This window comes from Cottoperca gobio, chromosome 7, assembly GCF_900634415.1.
Source record: "Cottoperca gobio chromosome 7, fCotGob3.1, whole genome shotgun sequence".
NCBI lineage: Eukaryota > Metazoa > Chordata > Actinopteri > Perciformes > Bovichtidae > Cottoperca > Cottoperca gobio.
The window spans coordinates 13,661,136-13,680,680 of NC_041361.1; the positions used below are offsets into that span (position 1 = coordinate 13,661,136).

The window sequence follows — 19,545 nt, forward strand, 5'->3', positions numbered from 1 at the left end:
TGTAGCAGCCGAGCAGAGCACAGAGACCCGGGATCTTCGTGTTGTTGAGCGCAAATGCGAATTGCGGGTCTTGTCCGCCCGTCATGACTGTCGAGTGACCACAGCAGCGGTCAGTGTGCCGCCCGCAGAGCACCGTGCATGCAGCCCCGGTGACAGCGTCAAGGCTGGAGCTTTTGTCTTCGAGGGGGATTTTTCAAGAGCAGAATAAAAGGCGTCTGGAGATTCTGAGAAGCTGAGTACCAAAAAAATTGAGCCGGTTCATATTCACCTACGACGGTGAGTAGTCTGGGCAGAATAATTTTTGAATGTCAGTCCTAAAGGTTTGTGACTATATAGCGATTTAGCGGGAAAAAAGTGTTGCTAGAAGCGTTCGTCGCCTGTCACAGGATGCATGCCTACAGACACTGTAGCATTTGACTTTATACCAAATGTCCGTCAGATAAAGTCAACTTATTTTAAGTTTGCCTGTCAGACAGTAGGGCTGTCGGTTAACAGGCTGTGAAGAAAGCGGTGTTTAATACAACAATTATCCAAGAGGTGAATTGTGTTGGACGAGGAGGACAGTGCATGCACAGCTGAAAACACTTTAGAAGTGACAACAGTGGAAGCTTATAGCTGGACCGAGGAACAAACCAAGCTCAAACTGTCTCTGTTGGTCGCAATGTTTATTGTATGGAGGCAAAATTAGCTTATAAGTAGTGAATCAACTGCAAAGTTTAAAACACAGTAACTCGACGGTTATAAGGAAATGTAGTAACATAATTATTTGCTTCAGGGGATTCATTTAAGATCTAACCAACTTTGTTTCACAGCATAGCATATTTTATATAGGTTTATATGTACACCACAGGTTTCTTTGTGTGTGCTTGTGTATGTATAGATGTTGACAGTATTCATATGTACGTACTCTATGGAGTATGTTTCCATGGACATAATTATGCCTCTGTGAATCATGCCATGTTTCGTGGTTTGTCAGCACACTTTTTTTCAATTATGTGTAATTTGCAGTGACTCCGCATGTTTAGTTTAGCACAATTTAAGAATACATATATACATATATATATATATATATATATATATATATATATATATATATGTATATGTGTATATATATATATATATATATATATATATATATATATATATATATATATATATATATGTATATATGTATTCTTAAATTGTGCTAAACTAAACATATATATATATATATATATATATATATATACATACATCTTTGGCTGTTAATTTAGTTGTTCTCCCCCACTATGGATTTCTTTTCCAAAGGCTGCCTAAAATGGATCTGTGAAGTCTCTTTCCATAAAGAGACCTTAACCTTACCATAAACGGTGACCATCTTTGTACTGTAAAGGAGTCATTATCTTTCATCATGCTGCAGTGGGGAGAGCCAGGCAATACTATACATTTCTTCTCTCCAAAAACACACAGACAAGGGGAGGTGTGTGTGTGTTTGTGGGCGACAGACTGAGAAAACGTTTGAGAGAGTACCCTGTTCCTGATTTGGATGCGCCTCTAATTCCTATCAAGATGAGAGCTGTCTGAACAGATTTCTCTCATCATTATTTGCTCTGAGATTTACTTGCGCTTGTAAATGGTGTTGATTGAGGGTAATTTGGCTTTTTAATTGCCGAACAGCTGCCACACTCACTGCTGATTGCCATTGTAGACTTTCTCAGTAGATCACTCATAGACCCCTAAATGCCTCATTAAAACGTTATGCAAAATCGCATGAAACGTGAAGAGAAGTAACCCTCATAATGTTTTACTGATTTCTGTTTTAGCATCGGAAAGGTCGTTTTAATTATCGTCAATGTCAGCAAATGCAATGCTAAGAAAGGAGTGTAGTAATGACTTTTTGAAAGTTGAATTAAGGGATTTTTGGGGATACACTACATTCATTTGAGTTTCTTTGATAAAGATGAACTCCGTGTGTCAGTGTAACGGATGTTAGTTGGGCATAGATGGGAAAGGACTCAGAGGACTATTTTCCACCATTCATTCCTCTCTCTGCAGGAAGACAATACACACACGTATATATTTCCTCCAGGTTGGTCACTGCACATCTGGATCATTCACTCTCAGCACTTTTATTCACAATGTCTCAAGCAACACAACAATAGCACATAACTTTGACACCACATGACTTTGACATCTATCATATGCATCATATGTCTTAGACAATGTTAGACCATTTATTTTAATTTTTTTCTTAAATCAATATAACATTAACTGTCTCTCTCAAAAAGAGTAAAGTTAAACCACGGAAATATAGAAATGAAATCCGGTGTAAAATATCGACACGGCTATGTTGGTCAAGTGTAAAAAAAAAAAAAAAAAAAGGCGGCCTGGCATCATGCTAGGAATGAAGCTGAGCAAACTTCAAAACTAAAGTTAGCTGTCAAAATATCTTTAAAAACAGCAATATAACATAATAATACCATCAATAGATATTATGCATTCAAGGTTAAAATCTAAATGATTAGTGGATCAAAGAAAAGTAAAATACACCACACAACTTACCCAAGTCAAGGCAAAGCAGCACTGTGGTGGGGGGAGGGGAGGTACGGGAACTCACAGGTACATTAGGGCGATGTGACTAAATGATCAGAGGAGACGTCAGTTAATAATAATGGCTGCTCAATAAAATAATTACTGAATTAATAAATAGGAAATAAAATAATTCACAAATAAAATAAAGAAACTAATGATAGTTAAGTTTAAGTAGATAAGTTTTTCTTTTAATTCCGGTACACCAATATATGAATCAGTCTTGGCTGCCATGATTTTATTTTGTCTACCTGCAAATGTACTTGTAATATATTCTTAATTTGTGACCCCATAAGTAATGTTAGGCAGCCAGTCATTTCTCTCTGTGTCTTTCAGGAATTATTTTCCATCCAATTAAAACATGATGGTTTATTTATATGTATGTATGTGTATGTGTACAGTGTATATACATATATATATATATATATATATATATACACGTATATTAATTTTTTTTAAATATAGTTTGAACAAATATAGAATCGAAACCCAATCCCATCATCCTCGTGTCTGTGCAGTTTTCACAAAGTTAACTTTATTGAAAAACCCAGCAGGATTTAAGATTAGCATTTATCATTCAGAAGTAATTTCTTTCACCGTTTTTTGCAAACAAATGGCTTTCATACGCTATGCACGAAAATATTTGTCTGTGTTAGCCACAGTGTTGATCCCTGTAAACATACAGACTATAGGCTCACCTTTTCATACCGCCTCCATTATACAGAATCTGTGTTTAACCTTGGAAAGAAGATCTGTTTACTTAAGAACTTACCAAGGAAGATTATGAATTTAGCAAACACCCACTCTCTTCAGTTGTATGGATTGATGCCTGCAAGCGTCTTCGTCTTCTACTGTTTATCATGAACACATCCGCCAGAGCGGCTGTTGGTAAACTGCCATGCTCCAAGACACCTTGACCAAAGAGGTGAGGAAGAAGTCTCATTTGCTTCAGCGAGAAGAAGGCCTCTAATCAGCCTCCGTAATCATCAGGCCACACCACTAGGTCACAGGTCATTTTAATTACCTGAGGTCATATCAATATTCAGCTGTTTAAATCATCATTTAGACAAAGTGATTATAGAAATGACCTGCTATTAGAAGTAATTACTGGACCTCTGCAAGTGAGTGGATGTAAAACCCTTCATCCCCAATCAGCTGTTCCTTAGATGTTGATTTACCTGTATACTGAACCATAGCAAACTCCTCTATCTTCAGGCTGGGAAGGAGAAACATTTTTGACAAGGCATTAGAGCAGCCGGACTCTTCTTTTAAGTACCCTTTAAGTTCTCTGAGTGCTCCCAGTCAGTGTGATTTTTGTCTTGTCCCCAGGAAAGTACACATCATTTGGAATCAAATGCAGCAAATCCTTTTATCTTGTCAAAATCCTCATCGATTCTGTTTGGAAAGCGTTGCTATGATTTGAAAGAGAAAGATGTAAAAGATAAGAAGGGGTATGACCACTTTTAAAGGGCTGTCGTTTGGATTAAACTCTGCAGCGGTGCTGCCAGCGACAAGAGTTCAGTGCAAAGCTTCCATTGTGCACCGGATGTAAAGCCTGTGTCTTACACAAGCTCAGGGTGTTGTTGCACTCTCCTGGTTATGTTTTAATGAGTAACAATTGTTAGCCAATTTGCATGTAAAACAATGTAATTATAAACAAGCATCAAAAAGCTGTAATACTTCAAAAAAATGTAAATGACTCTCCATTATAAAGCGCTACAAAACCTAAGCCATGCCTCTGAGCCAGGGCCTCTAGGTTTTGGATGCTCGCTTTCATTATTAATGCAATTCACAAGCCAAACTTTTTAGCTTGGGCGCTTTAATCTATTTTTGCTGTAAATTAATGAATTTTTAAAGAGGACTAGTCCTTGCTGAATAGAGCTGGATGTGGGAATGTAGTTTGAGTTGTGGTGACGCAGTGCTGTAGCCCCCTTTACTGTGCAAAGCATGAGTTCACAAACAGCATCCCATCTCTCTTGGGACCTATCGTTGGGGGAGTTTGCCGAAATGCTGCACTCCTATGTTTTATTTATGACAAAATAGGCCTTTTTAACTTCGCCGTTGTCAGAATCTGGAATTGTGATAGATTTTCTTAGTCGGCAGTGGTAAGTCTTCTGGGTCGCTAACTCCCTCTACCTTGGCAGATGTTTTCAGGTGTTATATTCTGTGTGGGCTTAGTGAGTTAAATCTTTTATTCTAAGCCTTAGGGTATTCAGTGGAACCTCTGGATTTTCTTGCCTTCTTTCACCGGATGTTCTTTCAGACCTGAGAAAAACTGTGTTAATCAGTGTGCTCATTTGAGATGCCACTTGATTGACTTGGTCCACATGGGCCAGCGATCAGTTTTTATAAACCAGTGATGAAAGTGTTGTTCTGTCAGGGTAAAATGATCCTCCTCTCTTTTGTATTACTCTCCCCCCCTTATTTTTCCTTTCAAGCAGTAGTTTGCCTGACCACTCGCTATAAGGAGTAAGGCCACAAAATGTATCTCAGTTTGAAACGGTGCATTACAGCCATGCCTCTCCAGGCACTTATTCTCCTTTGAGAATAAGTAGACACTACAGTATCAAACGATAATTGCTTAACCCAGCTCCATTGAGAGATGAGTAAGCAGCCATCATAAGGCCAACTGATTTGCCTTGATATCTTATAATTGAACCTTTTCAGGGGTATGTTTTCTGCCGCTGAAGCAGAAAGTAATTAAGACGTTCAATGCTGCTTTTTGGACCTTTTCCCCCCCTCCTTTGAATGGCCTACACTCCTCAACATGACAGCGCTCAGTATGCCTACAGACTTTCTTTTGACACATTAGCCTTACCGTTGCCAAGGCAGTCCTTTCCAGAAACCCCCTCTGCTCTGCACGCTCCGGGTGGGTATTTTGTCATTACTTCATTTTCCTCTGAAAATATTTTGATGCCTCTTTCTTTTGGCTCCCTCCCCCCTTCTCTCACCCATCCCCCGTCACTCCATTCAAAGTTCTCTATTAAAATGCAGAACTGTAAAGCCTCTCTCAGTCTAAAAGCCTGCTAGCAGCGGGGGACTGTTAGCTGTTAGTGATGCATACAGCTGAGTGAGTGCAGCACAGCTACAAAGTCTAATGGGTGAATACATTCAATCACACACAGACCCTCAACTCTTTTAAAGGGACAATGTTCCCAGTCATGAAAGCTCCGTCTACAGTGCGGAGAGTGATGCATTTAAATTCTTTGGATGAGAAAGGTTTCTTGTTCATAAATGTCCAAATCCTTGCTCTTCTTTTTGTATTAATGCTTGTAATCTTTTCTGGAAGTGGCCAGGTAATGGCTCACAACCTTCAAGTTACCAAAGTTAACTTTGTACGTGCTTTTTATTAATTATTTGTTGGTAAAAATGCCACATGTTCTCTTTTTGCCAGATTTTGAACCGCTTCTGATATCTCTCTCTGAAAATGTATGTTCCCATACACATTCATACTACAAGCAAACAAACTATTTAATCAAACACTCCTACGTCTGTATCATCAGCTGCCAGAATATCCATCTTCGTTACCTTTATTTTCTATTCAACTACAGCGCTTTGAAATCTGTGTTGTTGGTTTGTATTTTGATGTTTCCTGATCAATGATACAGAGTTGAATCTTGAGAGGTTTTAATTATGTGCAGGAATTTTGCTATTTGGGTTTCTGTATAAGCCCCCAATCATTGCACTACAATTAGTTCTCTCCTGCCCTGCAGCAAGGAGATCTGCTTTCAGGGACAGTTTTCTGAACTGTCATGAAATTGACCTTAAATTAATTTGGTCAGTTTTATTTCTAAACATCCAGTTAATCATATTATGAATGAAAACGGATACATTTAGTTGATGATGACATAATATCAGTTAAAGTGTTTAAAGTGACATCTGCATTTAATAAACAGTAAAAAATGACATCATTGGCCCTTCTGATACGGATCTGCACCTGAGGATGATGTAGTCATTTCTGGCTGCATAAGTGAAGTAAGTGCAGTACACCAATAGACTGTAGGGATGTTCCCACTATAACTATGTTGAATTTCACCTGAAGGAACATCAACAAAGACCAAAATAGACGGAAGGGTTACTCTCCTCTCTCACGCATATTTCAGTACTCTCAGATAATCATGAAGAATTACCTGAGATGAGAGTTTAACACTCAGCATCTATGCGTTCAATAAAATGCATTTCTATTGAAAACTGATAGCCCTAAGATAAGCGGAGATATACTGTAAGCTGCCTTCTCTGCAGTGATCATTTTCCTCCCCTGATACCATGTGGGCCTCTGAGGCGGATGTGAAACACAGCACATATCGGAGACAAAAGACACAGTGCTGAGGTTAGCCCAGTCACTGTGGGACCAGTTGACTGAGTCGACTAGGTAATTGGTTGCGTCTACCCGCCCAGAAGGGCCCCTCTCCCCAGAAGCCAAGTCATGCCCCTCCTCTTTTCTATGCTCTCTTCTATTACTCATCATCCTCACCAGGCTAGCGGTGCGAAGGTACACCGTGCCGCCATGCAGCCAGCCCACGCTCCCAAACTTCTCAACAACAACAGCCACAGCAGCACAGCAGGTCATGGCTTGTGGCAGGCTGATTTGCAGCTTGAGCCTTCTTTTAATGAGGGGAAAATAAGTATGTTTTGTTCTGTGTCTTGTGTGTCACCACCCCCATCCCCACCTACCCACCACCACTACAACTAGCAATGCTACCTTGCCTACAGCGAAAAAACGGAAAGAAAAAAAAGGTGCACTAATTAAGATGGCTTCCTGGGATTTGGAAGAGGGGGGTTGGCTATGGCTTCTCCCACAGTGGCAGGGCCTTGAGGAGGAGATGGGGGTGGTGTTGTGCAAGAGACCTCATTGGGCATATCTCTTCTCTCGGTTCCTCTTCCCGCAGTCCCACTGCCTGGCTTGTTTGGCTTGATGAGTCTGCTGCTAAACATTTGTTTTTTCTACTTGTAATTAAGCAAGGTTTTTGCAAGAGCTGCTGAGTACTTGCCTTCCTCGTCTTCATCCTGGTGTATTGGGCTCCTCAGGGGATTGGTGGAAAGAGAGACGGGTTTGTGTTGCTCCTGGTAGGCAGGCTCATTGAAGTTCTCCCACCTTGATTATATACAGTGAGTCTGAATGGAAAATGCGTGGGCCAATAGGCTCTTTGTTGTTCAAGGACATGGGAAGGTTAGTGCATGGGATGGTAGATGAAGGTTTAGATGAAGATTTCTGTATCCTTAGGCTGAATCCATCCAGTCTTTGTTAACTACTCACTGGCATTGGCCCAATCTGTATCCGTCTCTCTCGTTAAACCCGTAGGTTTTCCTGTATTTCCCATAATGTAGGACGTTTATCTTCCAAAAGCACCAAGCACTAAACAAGGCAATTTTCTGTGTTGGATCAACGAGTGGTCTGAATGCAACATCTTCACTGCAGTGATGAGTAACAGTTACATGACATTCTCAGTCCAGTAGTGACAAATCTACGAATGTTCTGTCACTGACTGGAGTACAGAACAATTGGTGAGTAATTTCTCTCTCGTGTACCAAATGATCATCTTTGTTTTTTTTCCTGAATCATGCCAAAAGTATTTGCAAAAGCCCACACCACCAAAAAAGCGTTCCTTCTCTACTTGCACAAGACAGGTTTTTAAGTTCAGCGCTGCTCTAAAAATAGCTACCAAATTAAAATCTTGGGGGCTTCTTGAGTTTTTTCATTGTTTGTGTCTGTCTGAACAGGATCTGAGACGCTGGGGGAGTAAGGCATGGACTTGACAGGAGAGTGAGGCACGTCGAGAGTCAGAGAATGGGAACACGGTGTGGGGGGGTTATACAGGCAGGGAAAGGGGACGAGCCTTTCGGCTCCTCTAGAGGGTTGGAATTCCTCCCGAGCTGTTCCCCCCATTTGGCAGGCACTTGTGAAAACAATTCCCCAGCTTTTAGTCACTCTGCAGATCCAATTGCCATTTCCACTTTGGAGAGAACCAGAGTGAGAGGCAATCCAGATAGACAGAACACAGACAGAGAAAGAGAGAAGAGTTTTAATCGGGTTGGACAGATGCCGAGGCCAGTTGAGCGGTTGTGCGATATAAATATCTTATGAAGGCTGTCTGGCAGTGCAAGCTCACCGTCTTGTGTGGTTTTGTGTTTGTGCGTTGCAGCAGCAGCCATTGCAGTGGCTAAATGAAGAACTTGTGAACATGCACGAGGGAAGGACTACACCTTTCACTTCGGTGACTTCCCCAGATGCTTTGGCCCAAAGAAAGATGGAAAGGAATGGGAAGAGTAAGACACTTCAACTCATAGCTTCTCCCCCATACTGCTTTGCTTTTCATTCTGTTATTAATGGAAAACAACTGTTTGATTATAGTTTGTTTCTTATCCATAGCTCACATTGCAGATCATATTTATGTGCAGTGTTAAAGACCAAGTGATGAACATGCCAAAATATTTAGTTTTCCATTATACAAATCTACACTATGTGGAAAATAATGTGCAAGTTAACATCTGTGTGTCTCTGCCAAGTGTGCTTTCTGCTCTAGCTAAAGGAGATGAATAGCCGTAGTAAACAAACCTCCTGCTCTTCCAGACTTGAGACAAGGCTGCTGCGCAGCACCCAGTCAGTGAGCCAACAGGAGATCCTCCATACGCCACGTCGCTGAGCCTCTCATCCTTCCCTTTTGACCCCTCAACCTACAAGCACCATGACCTCTGAGCTGGAGAGCAGCCTGACCTCAATGGACTGGCTCCCCCAGCTCAGCATGAGGGCAGCCATCCAGAAGGCAGATGCGGGACACCACCACGGCCACCCCCATGGACACCACCACCACGGCCACCATCACGGGCACGGGCCTGGCAAGAAAATTGTCCATCTGGACCCAGGAACAACACTGGACCAGGAAGAAGCTGCACAGCACAGAGATGGCAAACCGCCCTACAGCTACGCCAGTCTGATCACCTTTGCAATCAACGGCTCGCCGCGCAAACGGATGACCCTCAGTGAGATCTACCAGTGGATCTGTGACAACTTCCCCTATTACAGAGAGGCGGGCAGCGGCTGGAAGGTAAGACAAACACAACAAATAAACTATGTGATAGAGAGCCTGGCTTTTTAGGGTTAAGCTTCTATAGCTGGTCTGTGTGTCAACATGTCCTGATGGATCCAAATGCATTTTTCCTCATAATCATTGAGGGGAAAATATTTGAGGACGTCAGTAGATTGTGTAAAAGGTTTATGCTATTAAATGATAATTACTTTTTGGAATTAGATTCCATGAAGTTCATTCTTATGATAATTATTATATTATATTATTATATTATTATTGTATTATATTTGAATTCATGAATCTGCTGGGGGGGGGGATTTACAATTGTTTTATTTATAAATGTTGGGTTGTAAAGCTTTTCCACGGGTTTCACCAAATCATGGCAAATCAGCAAACCACTAATGTTATATCAATAATTCCAACTTTTCAACACAGTGGTTCTGAATGAGGGCCTTCCATTTTGGAGCAATTATCTCATTAAAGGTTAATTTGTTGTTCTGAGACACCTGCTCCAAATAAATAGGAGGCAGTATTTCACCTCTACTCCTGGGTCCATACAATCTAAACTCATCAATCATCAAAACTATAGTATGTTAACCTGTTTATATTTTAGTTGTAGTAATTTGTCATATTTATTGTATTCTAATGTATTCTTTATATTGTGTATTGTATACAGCTATATATCTCTCTCTTCCACTGTTGATATATTTACTGTGTATTTCTTTACTTCTGTGTCTAAATATCACTGCTTTCTCATAATGTTCACGTGGGGCTTAGCCATGTGTGTTTACTGTGGCGCTGGGGGCTGTACGGTCCGTGTAACGTTCCGTTTTGATAGTTTGTATGTTGGCCTGGGTCCGGGCGTCATAGACGAGGGAACGAATCGTGTTTTTTTTTTTTTCATCCTCCGCACCTACATAGGACTGCCTCCCAGAAGGGGAACGTGCAGCCGCTCCGGCGGCTTGGATGCAGCCGGCGAAAATCTCAGTACCGGTAGTCACAGCCGGTAGTTTGACGATGAGGCTGGGAGTCGGCTAAATCAATGCTATCTGCTGACTGCTAACGGAAGATCTGTCTGTCTCCCGTCTCTCTCGCACACTCCCGGCCGATCAGCCTCGTGGTAGTGATGGGGACAAGGCGATGCTGCAAGTCTTTTTCTCGTTTCTGCCACTTAGGATTTGTTCAAAACAAACTATCAAAACGTGCAGGGATCATGAATGTAATGTTGACAAGCCCTGAGTCTGCCCGAGTCAGGCAGCTTTACTTCGTCTCCCTCTGTACTGAGGGCAGGCTGGCGCTACAATGACTCACTATTCATCTTAGACTGGACGGGCCGGCACTTGTCAGTTAGACTGCTGATTTCACTAGATACCTCTGCAGCACGTCTTTGACATAACATCAGCACTGTTACATCTTCACATGCTGTTGAAAATGTTAGTAAATTGTTTTAATGTTTAAGTTTAAATTCATATCTAACACATTGAACCTTTTAAATATATAACGTAGGCGACATTGTGCTCATCCTATTTTCAGGTCATAGCTACCCATAGTGCTTCTACGTCCCACGCAACAAAAGTTGATTTACAGATCTCAATTTCAGTTATTTTTAACTTAATGTTGGAAGCTAAACCTTGGATTCAACAAGCGGACATGTTACTGAACTGATCCAATGCTATCGAACCTCAGCCCTATTTCTAGTGCTCACACTGCACACCTCTGATCCAGTGGTTGCCTCGACGAACACAGAAACCTTTTATTGAACCAGGAATGATTGACAGATGAGTTTTGTCTCATTCAGACGACATTATTAAATCCTTATGTAAATGCAGCTATGCAAATCCTCGCTAATATGAGCAGAAAGGTGGCTGTGTTATTGGAGACGAACGAATAGATCCCTTCGGTTGTGTCTTGGGGATTCTCTACCTTATTAGTGAAGAAGCGAATGGATATAGTCCTTCCACTGACACATTGAAAAAGGCTGTCTGCAAACTATCAACCAATTCATCTCTCTGAGAGCGGGGACATTTTTCTTCTTCTCTCATTATTTCTCTCTCTTTCACTTTCTATCTTCATCTCCCAAGCATTTGCACTCCACCAACCCCCTCCTCTTCTCTCCTCCTCTATCTTAGTCACTCCTCTCCTCTCTTCTTCTTTCCCTTTCACGAACCTGTGTTTGTTCCCCGTCTATAATCTTCAACGCACCATTCCCTGAGCAGAGATGCATGCCAGAAACGGAGACAAAAAGGTTATGATACAAGCCAGGTTGTGCTGGCAGAGCTTCTTACCTGCATGTAGGATTCAATCAATTCATTTCTGTTCGGAGAGAGAGGATAGGGGTTATTAAGACCATTCAGGCTTTCTGTCGCTGCAGCTCATGACTGCCTTCTCCTGCTGGCTGTATTTGGGTGCCAGGATGTTTTAGTATCCAATAATTACACCTAGGTCTAGATTCATTGATTTGTGTGTGAGGCTGCATTCAAGTAGGATCATTAAAGCACTGTACTGATGGCGTTGTGGCTACATTTCTTTTACATGGCATTTACCCATGATATCAGTGCAGAGTTTGCTGTGAGATACATAACCCAAAGGTGTTTCTCCCCACATAGGCCAGGGCCATTGAAACAATACAAAACAATATTCTTGTTAGTACTTTACAGAATGTTTTTCAAAGCCCAGCACTTTCAGTCTCAGTTTGGTCCTTTTTTTGGCTTCTTTTGTTTCCAGTAAAGAGTAATACAGTGTGACACAGATCTGTGGAGAGACCTGTACACCTGCACTTACATTTTAGAAGCATGTAAAGTAACAAATTAAGCAGCACTTCAAGGTAAAAGCACAAGTCACAGTTCAGTGTTAGTCTTTGAGAAAAGGCTGTAAACATTTGCTTCCTGGATGACCCGGTTCTAAACAGTGGGTCTTGTTTTATACCAGCCATGGTCGACCTTTTCAGGGAAAGTTACATAAGTCCAGTTCATTCCAGTTCAGGTGATTGCTGTCAGCTGTACACAGTGGGACACAGACACAGAGATTGTCTGGCTGCCACGTTCGGCAGACACGGTCGGCTCACACGTTGCAAGTACACACTTTTTAAAATTCGTGTTTTCTGAATGTGCCGACTCGAGGTGAACACTTCAGCTTTCAGGAAACGGCTCATACATGGTCTGTCGCGTCTGCCGTCTGCTTCACCCTCTGCCACACATGCGTGCGCATGCACACACAAGTTTGTACACCCACAGAGAGACTCCCACTCAGGTAGGCAGTGTACGTGTGCAGTCTGCAGATTACACACGAGGAGCTCAGCAGGAGAGGAGATGAGGGGGGGGGGGGATGGAGAAGAGAGAGGAGACTGTCAGAGAGCAGAGGAGAGTTTTACTACCCAACACACGCATGCCGTCTGCTCTGTATGATAATGTGAGAGCGCAGGAACGGCAGGGTTGAAACCAGGACACGCACACACACACACATACAAACACAAACACACACGCACGCACGCACACACACACTCAGCTTCCATCCTTAGAAATCACACGATTGCGTACACTGGTTGAACAGCACAGGCTTACTGCACATGTTGCATGAAGAAGCACAGACACACAAACACTTTCAAATGCGTTCCAAGGTCATGAGACTTTTGTGTTTTTAGCTGGAAATGAATATGTAGAGCTCTTTTCATCTGTGGAGTAATGATGAGAACCTTCCTCCGAAGCTGTGGAGGAGGTTTAGAATCCATAACCAAAAATAAAACATGAAATTAAATAGCACACACATTCATAAGAGCCATTTGTTTATGGAGCTCATTGATGCTCCTTAAATTCATCTTGTGCAACATACAGGCCCAGCATTTCTGTTTTTAAAGCAACAAAAATGGAGATACAGTATACTGGAGTGGAATGCAAACAGCGTTGCATCAGGCTGCGTCATTCCTGCGTTATTTTTTATCACTGTAACAGCATTATCTCCCTTATGTTATCTTTACCAACCTCTCCCTCTCTCTGTCTGTACCCTACACTGTGCACCGTTCTACTTTCCCATGCCCTCACAGCCCTTTCACAGCCATGTGTTGTCCCTCCATTTTACTTACTCATAGTGAGCATGCAGCAGGACACCAAAACCACACAGGGGTTTCTCTTTTTTTGCTTTCGGTCTTAGTCTCTTATTTGTCATTTATTTTGTAATTAAATCAGTTTTGCCTGCCTTACAGTATTTTTGTTTGTGTTTTATGTTTACCCTTAATTGGCTTTCCCTTTTTTCCATTTTATTTGTATTTTTCATTATTTCTTTGACATTTTAAAGATTAAGTAATTAATTGAATAAACGGAAGAAAAAAAAAGATTAATCTGTTTACTATGCGGCTTTTTGTATTCTATACAGGCTGTATATAATGATGGGGAATGTTGTTTTTTAAAGCTCATCTCACCATTATATTATTATTCAAGTGTGAAGGCCTTCCCGTTATTTACCGCTTGAGAAATGCAGTCTAGACCTGTACCGTCACCAAATGGCTTTTCGCTGTCTGTGCTGACTAACCTGCTCTCTTGCGACCCCCGTCGCCTCAGGCTAGCTCCCATGCAGCCAGGCTAATTGCCTGCAAATTAGCAAGGCCTAATGTGACGTTGTAAAGGGCAGCGCTACCGCAATGGCCTTTGGCCTTTGGCTGAACACCACATGTCACAGACAATCACCTGATATGAATCAGCACTAGGCCATTATTCTGGCTCCCATCCTCCTCTGCCTGCTCTGTGGGAGATCTGCAACTGAGCTCAGGAGGTCGCTGCATAGTGTCAAGTGTACTTATGTGTCTGTAGCTGCTTTGTGGCTCCTGAGCTTGTTTCTTATGAGCACAACTGAAATGTTACCACGTACTATGCTTGTTGTGATTCAGCTTAGATACAATGTGTGGAAAACACCGTGTGTAGAGTCTGTGCATCTACAGTATGTAGTGCTTGTGTACGCGTGTGGCTCTGTGTACAAGATGATGTCTCTTTGTTACTAATGTCACATTGGAAACCGAAGTAACCTAAGTAGATAGATCCTTATTACTGAAAATAGAAAATACACTCACTGTTGTCCACAATTTCTGTCGCAGTTGATCATAGTCTTAGAAATATCTCTTCTGTAACATGAAAACAACAACGTTTCTTTTCTTAAACGCAAAACTAATGTTGAGATTTCTAACTGTGGTCTCCCCATTCTGCCAGAAGTTAAAGTTGAACTCTGAAACAATGCGATGACATTTCTGTATGACGCGATGTATACCATTCCTCCACCACATTTGTATTTTTAATATAAACTGTTGCTATTGTTTGAAGAATAAATTGAGATTATCAGCAGTGTTTTTAGGCTCCCTCCATACATGCACATGCACACATGTATGTGTATAGCTGTTTGCAGCTATTCATTTAACTCGTATGTGTAACACTACTAGAGCTTTTAATTACATACTAATCACTAATAGCAGTCTCAGTATTACATTCTTAATTAAAAACAAGGAATTTCTCTTGCTATCTCCTCGAGCATTTGGCACCCATCCAGCACCGCGTTTCCCTCTCTAACCAGCCAGGCCTGTAGCACTCTCCATATGGCTAATAATAGGCTTACGGCTGGTTTCCGTAGCACTTAGGAATGCAACAATTATACCACAGAGTGAGCTTATTCGTTAGTGGCTGGGTTTGTACCCCGCAAAGAGACATGGGCCTGTCTTTTGTCAGATCCTAAATAACATCAGAGTGTTTCATAGAACAAAAGAGGAAACTGTAGATGTTTGACAAAGCTAGAAGCCCTACTCAAGTGTGTGACGTGATTCGTGCCAGCAAAACCTGTGTGGTGCTTTTTAAGGAAGGCCAGTCAGAGAAAAAGACACTGGTATCATCAGTTGATTTATTTTTATTTTCATCAACAGAAAGACAATTGAAGTATTGAATTAATATAAAAGCTAATTATGATATAGTACAAAAGAAAGTGGCATGAAACAACAAAAACTGCCTCTTCATCTGTTGGTAATTTAGATTATTTGTGCTCTAAACACAGTCTCTGCAATCAAACATGCACAGTATGTGTGGATGAAACCATCTTGTTGTTTCAAATCTTTCTCTATGACTGCCGTGCATCCACACTAAAACGGCCTAATCTGAAAACACAGTTAGCATGTAAAAGACGCCACTGTCCACACAAATGGCTCTCCTCTTCATCCTCTTTGGGTTGCCGTTTGACAACATTTTGCAACATCTTGTGACAGAAACAGTCTGGTTACTTTACTGAATCTGAAATAGTTAAACCTCCAAACTCAAAATGTGTTAATATTTTTTCTATGTGTTAGATTCTGATAACTGAGCTAACATAAAATAGATTTGATCTGAACTCTTAAACCAACCTGAACGGCTCTCAATAGAAAAAGGAGGCTGTCAAACATTGTTGGAATGCAGAGTACAACCGGGGCACTCCTTCCTCCTTCCCTGCTCACTCGCCTCCTCTTCCGGAAAGCCGCTGACAGAAGCTGTCACTTTGCCACATCACTCTGCTCGACACAACCAGCAACAGGAAGTGTGCCACCGTGAACTCTTGCTGCTGCGCAACCTAGTTTGGTCTCGTCTTTGTAAATCAGTTGTGAGATGAATCAACCTACTGATGTGGTACCGGGAGGATGGGAGGTAGTAGAGTATGTCTCACGTTTGGCAGTTCAGGACAGTGGTTACCAACATTGAGGTCAGGACACTCCAAAGGATCGCAAGTCAAACCCGAGGAAAAAGCAATCTCTGTGATCTTTGTATTTTCATTGTGAAAGACTGGATAATTTTACCTCCTCCGGCCTCTAAGAACTTCTGAAATTAAACAGTCTCAGAGCAGCACTGCTCCTGACACAACATCTTTTGATAGTGGTGGGGGATAGTCTTGCTGAGCTGAGCTGTAAGCAACTGCGAACACTCAAGCCTCTGCACAGCATGGCGAGGTAGAATAAGTTGTTTCCCTCGATGACGTGTTTGAGGTGTGCTGGTTTGCAGAAAAGCCTGTCGCATACAGCTCTTCATTTAGCAGCTCACTGTGTCTGCTTCTGCTTCCTTCAAACAATGATTTGTTAACTTGGTGATAAACTCTTTACATTCCCTATAGCTGCTTCACAATAAAAGCCTTCTGATGGTTTGTTGGAGAAAAGCTTTTAATTAGGTTTGCACAATACTGGAAGAAACTATCATACGAGATATAAAGAAATACAGTATATAGAATATTCACCCTAGATTTTGTAGGCTACATTTGAAAGTAAAATGCATCAATCTTGTGCACTTTGAGAGCAAAATTAAGAGGCTAGCTCTATTAACAAAAACAATTAAATCATTAAATCATTGATTGTATAGATATGAAGGGTGATGACAAGGCAAGGGCCAGCCAGAACTGGGGAGAAGATCCTCCCACACCGAGCGGCTGTCTCTGATTTGCCAAGCTGAATCCCCGGGCAGACCCAGACTCCACCCGTTGAGAAGTATAAAAATATACTCTTCAGCTTTCATGAATCTGTGGCGGCCATACCTAGACTGAAGTTAATTATTGGGAAACACTGTTTTAGTCATGGAAAAGGAGAACTGTGGGAGTTTTTTTTCTTTAGCATCAAGCAGCAAAATATGTTGTAGCATGTAGTGATTGAGTTCATTTTGTTTGATATTGAACGTCCTCCAATGTGACTTTCACAGCTTGTTTGAGGGGGGTTGACCGTCAGGGGTTGGCCGTGGTCAGCCCTGCTAACAGGCAGGACCACTGTGAAGATACAGTGGAAATGTATTTGTTCATGGCTTGGCGTGGCCTGGTGCAATACTTAAAGCAGACTGACCCATGCAACACAAGACATAACTGCTCTGCAATGATTTAGCTGATTTGGGAAACATTTTAAAGTAGCAGGACCTGCTGGTTGCAATTATATACTAAATTTAAATATACTCTCATTGTTTTGGAGCTTTTTACTAGATCTCCAGAGACAACAGCAACCCGACTTCCACCCTGTCTGAGAAGCCTTTGTGCCAGTCACACACACACACACACACACACACACACACACACAGATAAACAGGAGTGTGCATAACTGCTTACAGTCACGGGCGCATGCACAGGTGCACTCACCTGCCTACATACACACTTAGGTGCATGTGCAAGCAACACGGAAATGCTCACAGCTGCACACACACATACACCAGTGTACAAACACACAATGCTAAGTCACACACACACACCTCATCTTATAGATGTGTTGTGTTGAAGTACTTCAGTGAGGGAGTGAAGAGGGCGGGGGAAGGGTCCATCAAATGAAATGAATATGTATTAGATAGGGTTTGAAGTAGTGCCTTATATTGAACCCCGCATTCTCATGGAGCGTCTGTCACTCCGTCACCATCAGGATATAATAAGGCATCTCAATGATGCTCAGAACCCAGGAGACTTTCACATCTAAGACACCTGTCCGTATGTGCGCGTACCCCCACACTCCCACTTCTAGCCGACTGCAGCTCTTTATTTCTTTGTGCCTCTTGCCCCCCCTCCTACCTCCCAGTTCCTTCTCCTCTGCCTTACCTTCAAATTGTACCCTCTCTTTATGCACTGTATGGGTTCAGCTGAAAGTTAATAAAATCTCCTCCGTCTCTCTACTCTCCAAATATCCCCTCTTGCGATATCTTCCTTCATTTTCTCTCTTTCTGCCTGTTTCTCTATCTCTTATTCTGTCTGTAGGCACACAAGGACTATCTTTATGACACCACAATACATTCATCCTGAAGGGCATGGGAAGCTCCTGAATACCACTGTGTGTGTGCACACCAAACTTCATATAGGGCCTCCACAGGTTAAACCTTATACACTTTAACCTCAGCCTCCCTGCAGACGCACAGTTGAGCAGTGATTTACATAAACACATACATGAAGGGTTCATTTCTTACCTTGCAAAGTAGAGACTCCCAGCCTTTCTGTTAGCTTGCCAAGCCACTTAGTGAATATGTATTCAAACAAAAAACTTAAAGAAATACTTTTCTCCAGCCTTTTGAGGCTCAGCCATCTCCAAAACGCCAGTGCATTGACATTGGTTTAAATGATTATCTTTAACTTAAAATATGCACATTATTGTTCAAGTTTCTTTACTATTTTCTTTTTTTTTTAACTTTCTTTTACATTGTCAACAGTCCTGGGTTTATTAACTCAAGTCGTATGTTTGACTGTATTTAATGTCCTCCAAATTCTTAAATAAAATCCAAAACCATACTTAACTAATGGGAAAAGAGTACAGGAGCACGTCTGATTTGTGCTTAAAGGTTTGCACTGTTAAATGAGTTGTTCTATCGATTTAAAAACAAGCAACGCACTTAGCAATAAAACCCTTTGTTTATAAAATAAATGTGGTTTAAAAGTCGTAGTTGACCTCACTTCTCAAGTTTTATGCACACAGGCTTGAACCTTTGATTGTTTAGTCAAAGAACCAGTTATGTTTCTAACACAGCAGCTCACCTGATGATTCAACCAGAAGAGCTTCATGCACATATACGCGTTTTAAGTGCTCCAGCTATGAGTCACCTTTAATTGAAAATGAATGGGACTGTTACTCCTGGAAACTTAGGCACTTGATAGTACTTACTCCATCTTTGCAACTCTATACCAACTTCACCAACCAACCATGTCAGTGTAATCAGCATTGTTTTCGTTAAAATGGAACAAGTGTTGTTGCCTCACTTGTGAAACTTTTCAAGACTGTTTAATTCAGTTTGGAGGGAACGCTAACTCATGTTGCCCCTTTGTATTTAACTCAGCTGCCATGACCCAAATCTTCCAAACCTACTCGCTTATGTAACTTCAGTCTTCACCGTGTGACCTGTTTCCTTGGCATATCTACACACACACACACACACACACACACACACACACACACACACACACACACACACACACACACACACACACAGCAAGCTTCCTGCCTGAGGCCAGA

The 19,545-nt window shown here is 41.6% G+C and overlaps 1 protein-coding gene across 3 annotated transcripts in view; it reads left to right on the top strand.

Annotated features, from left to right (window-relative positions):
* The window catches only part of LOC115011347 (forkhead box protein J3-like), a 48,670-nt gene continuing 29,125 nt past the window's right edge, over positions 1-19,545 (top strand). For 2 of the 3 annotated variants that reach the window (XM_029436475.1, XM_029436477.1), the window contains exons 1-3: positions 1-276; positions 8,712-8,835; positions 9,140-9,614. In XM_029436475.1, coding sequence (XP_029292335.1) covers positions 9,255-9,614 — 360 coding nt within the window. In that variant the 5' untranslated portion in view covers positions 1-276; positions 8,712-8,835; positions 9,140-9,254. The remainder of the gene's footprint in view (positions 277-8,711; positions 8,836-9,139; positions 9,615-19,545) is intronic. The other variant, XM_029436476.1, reaches the window with a different exon arrangement.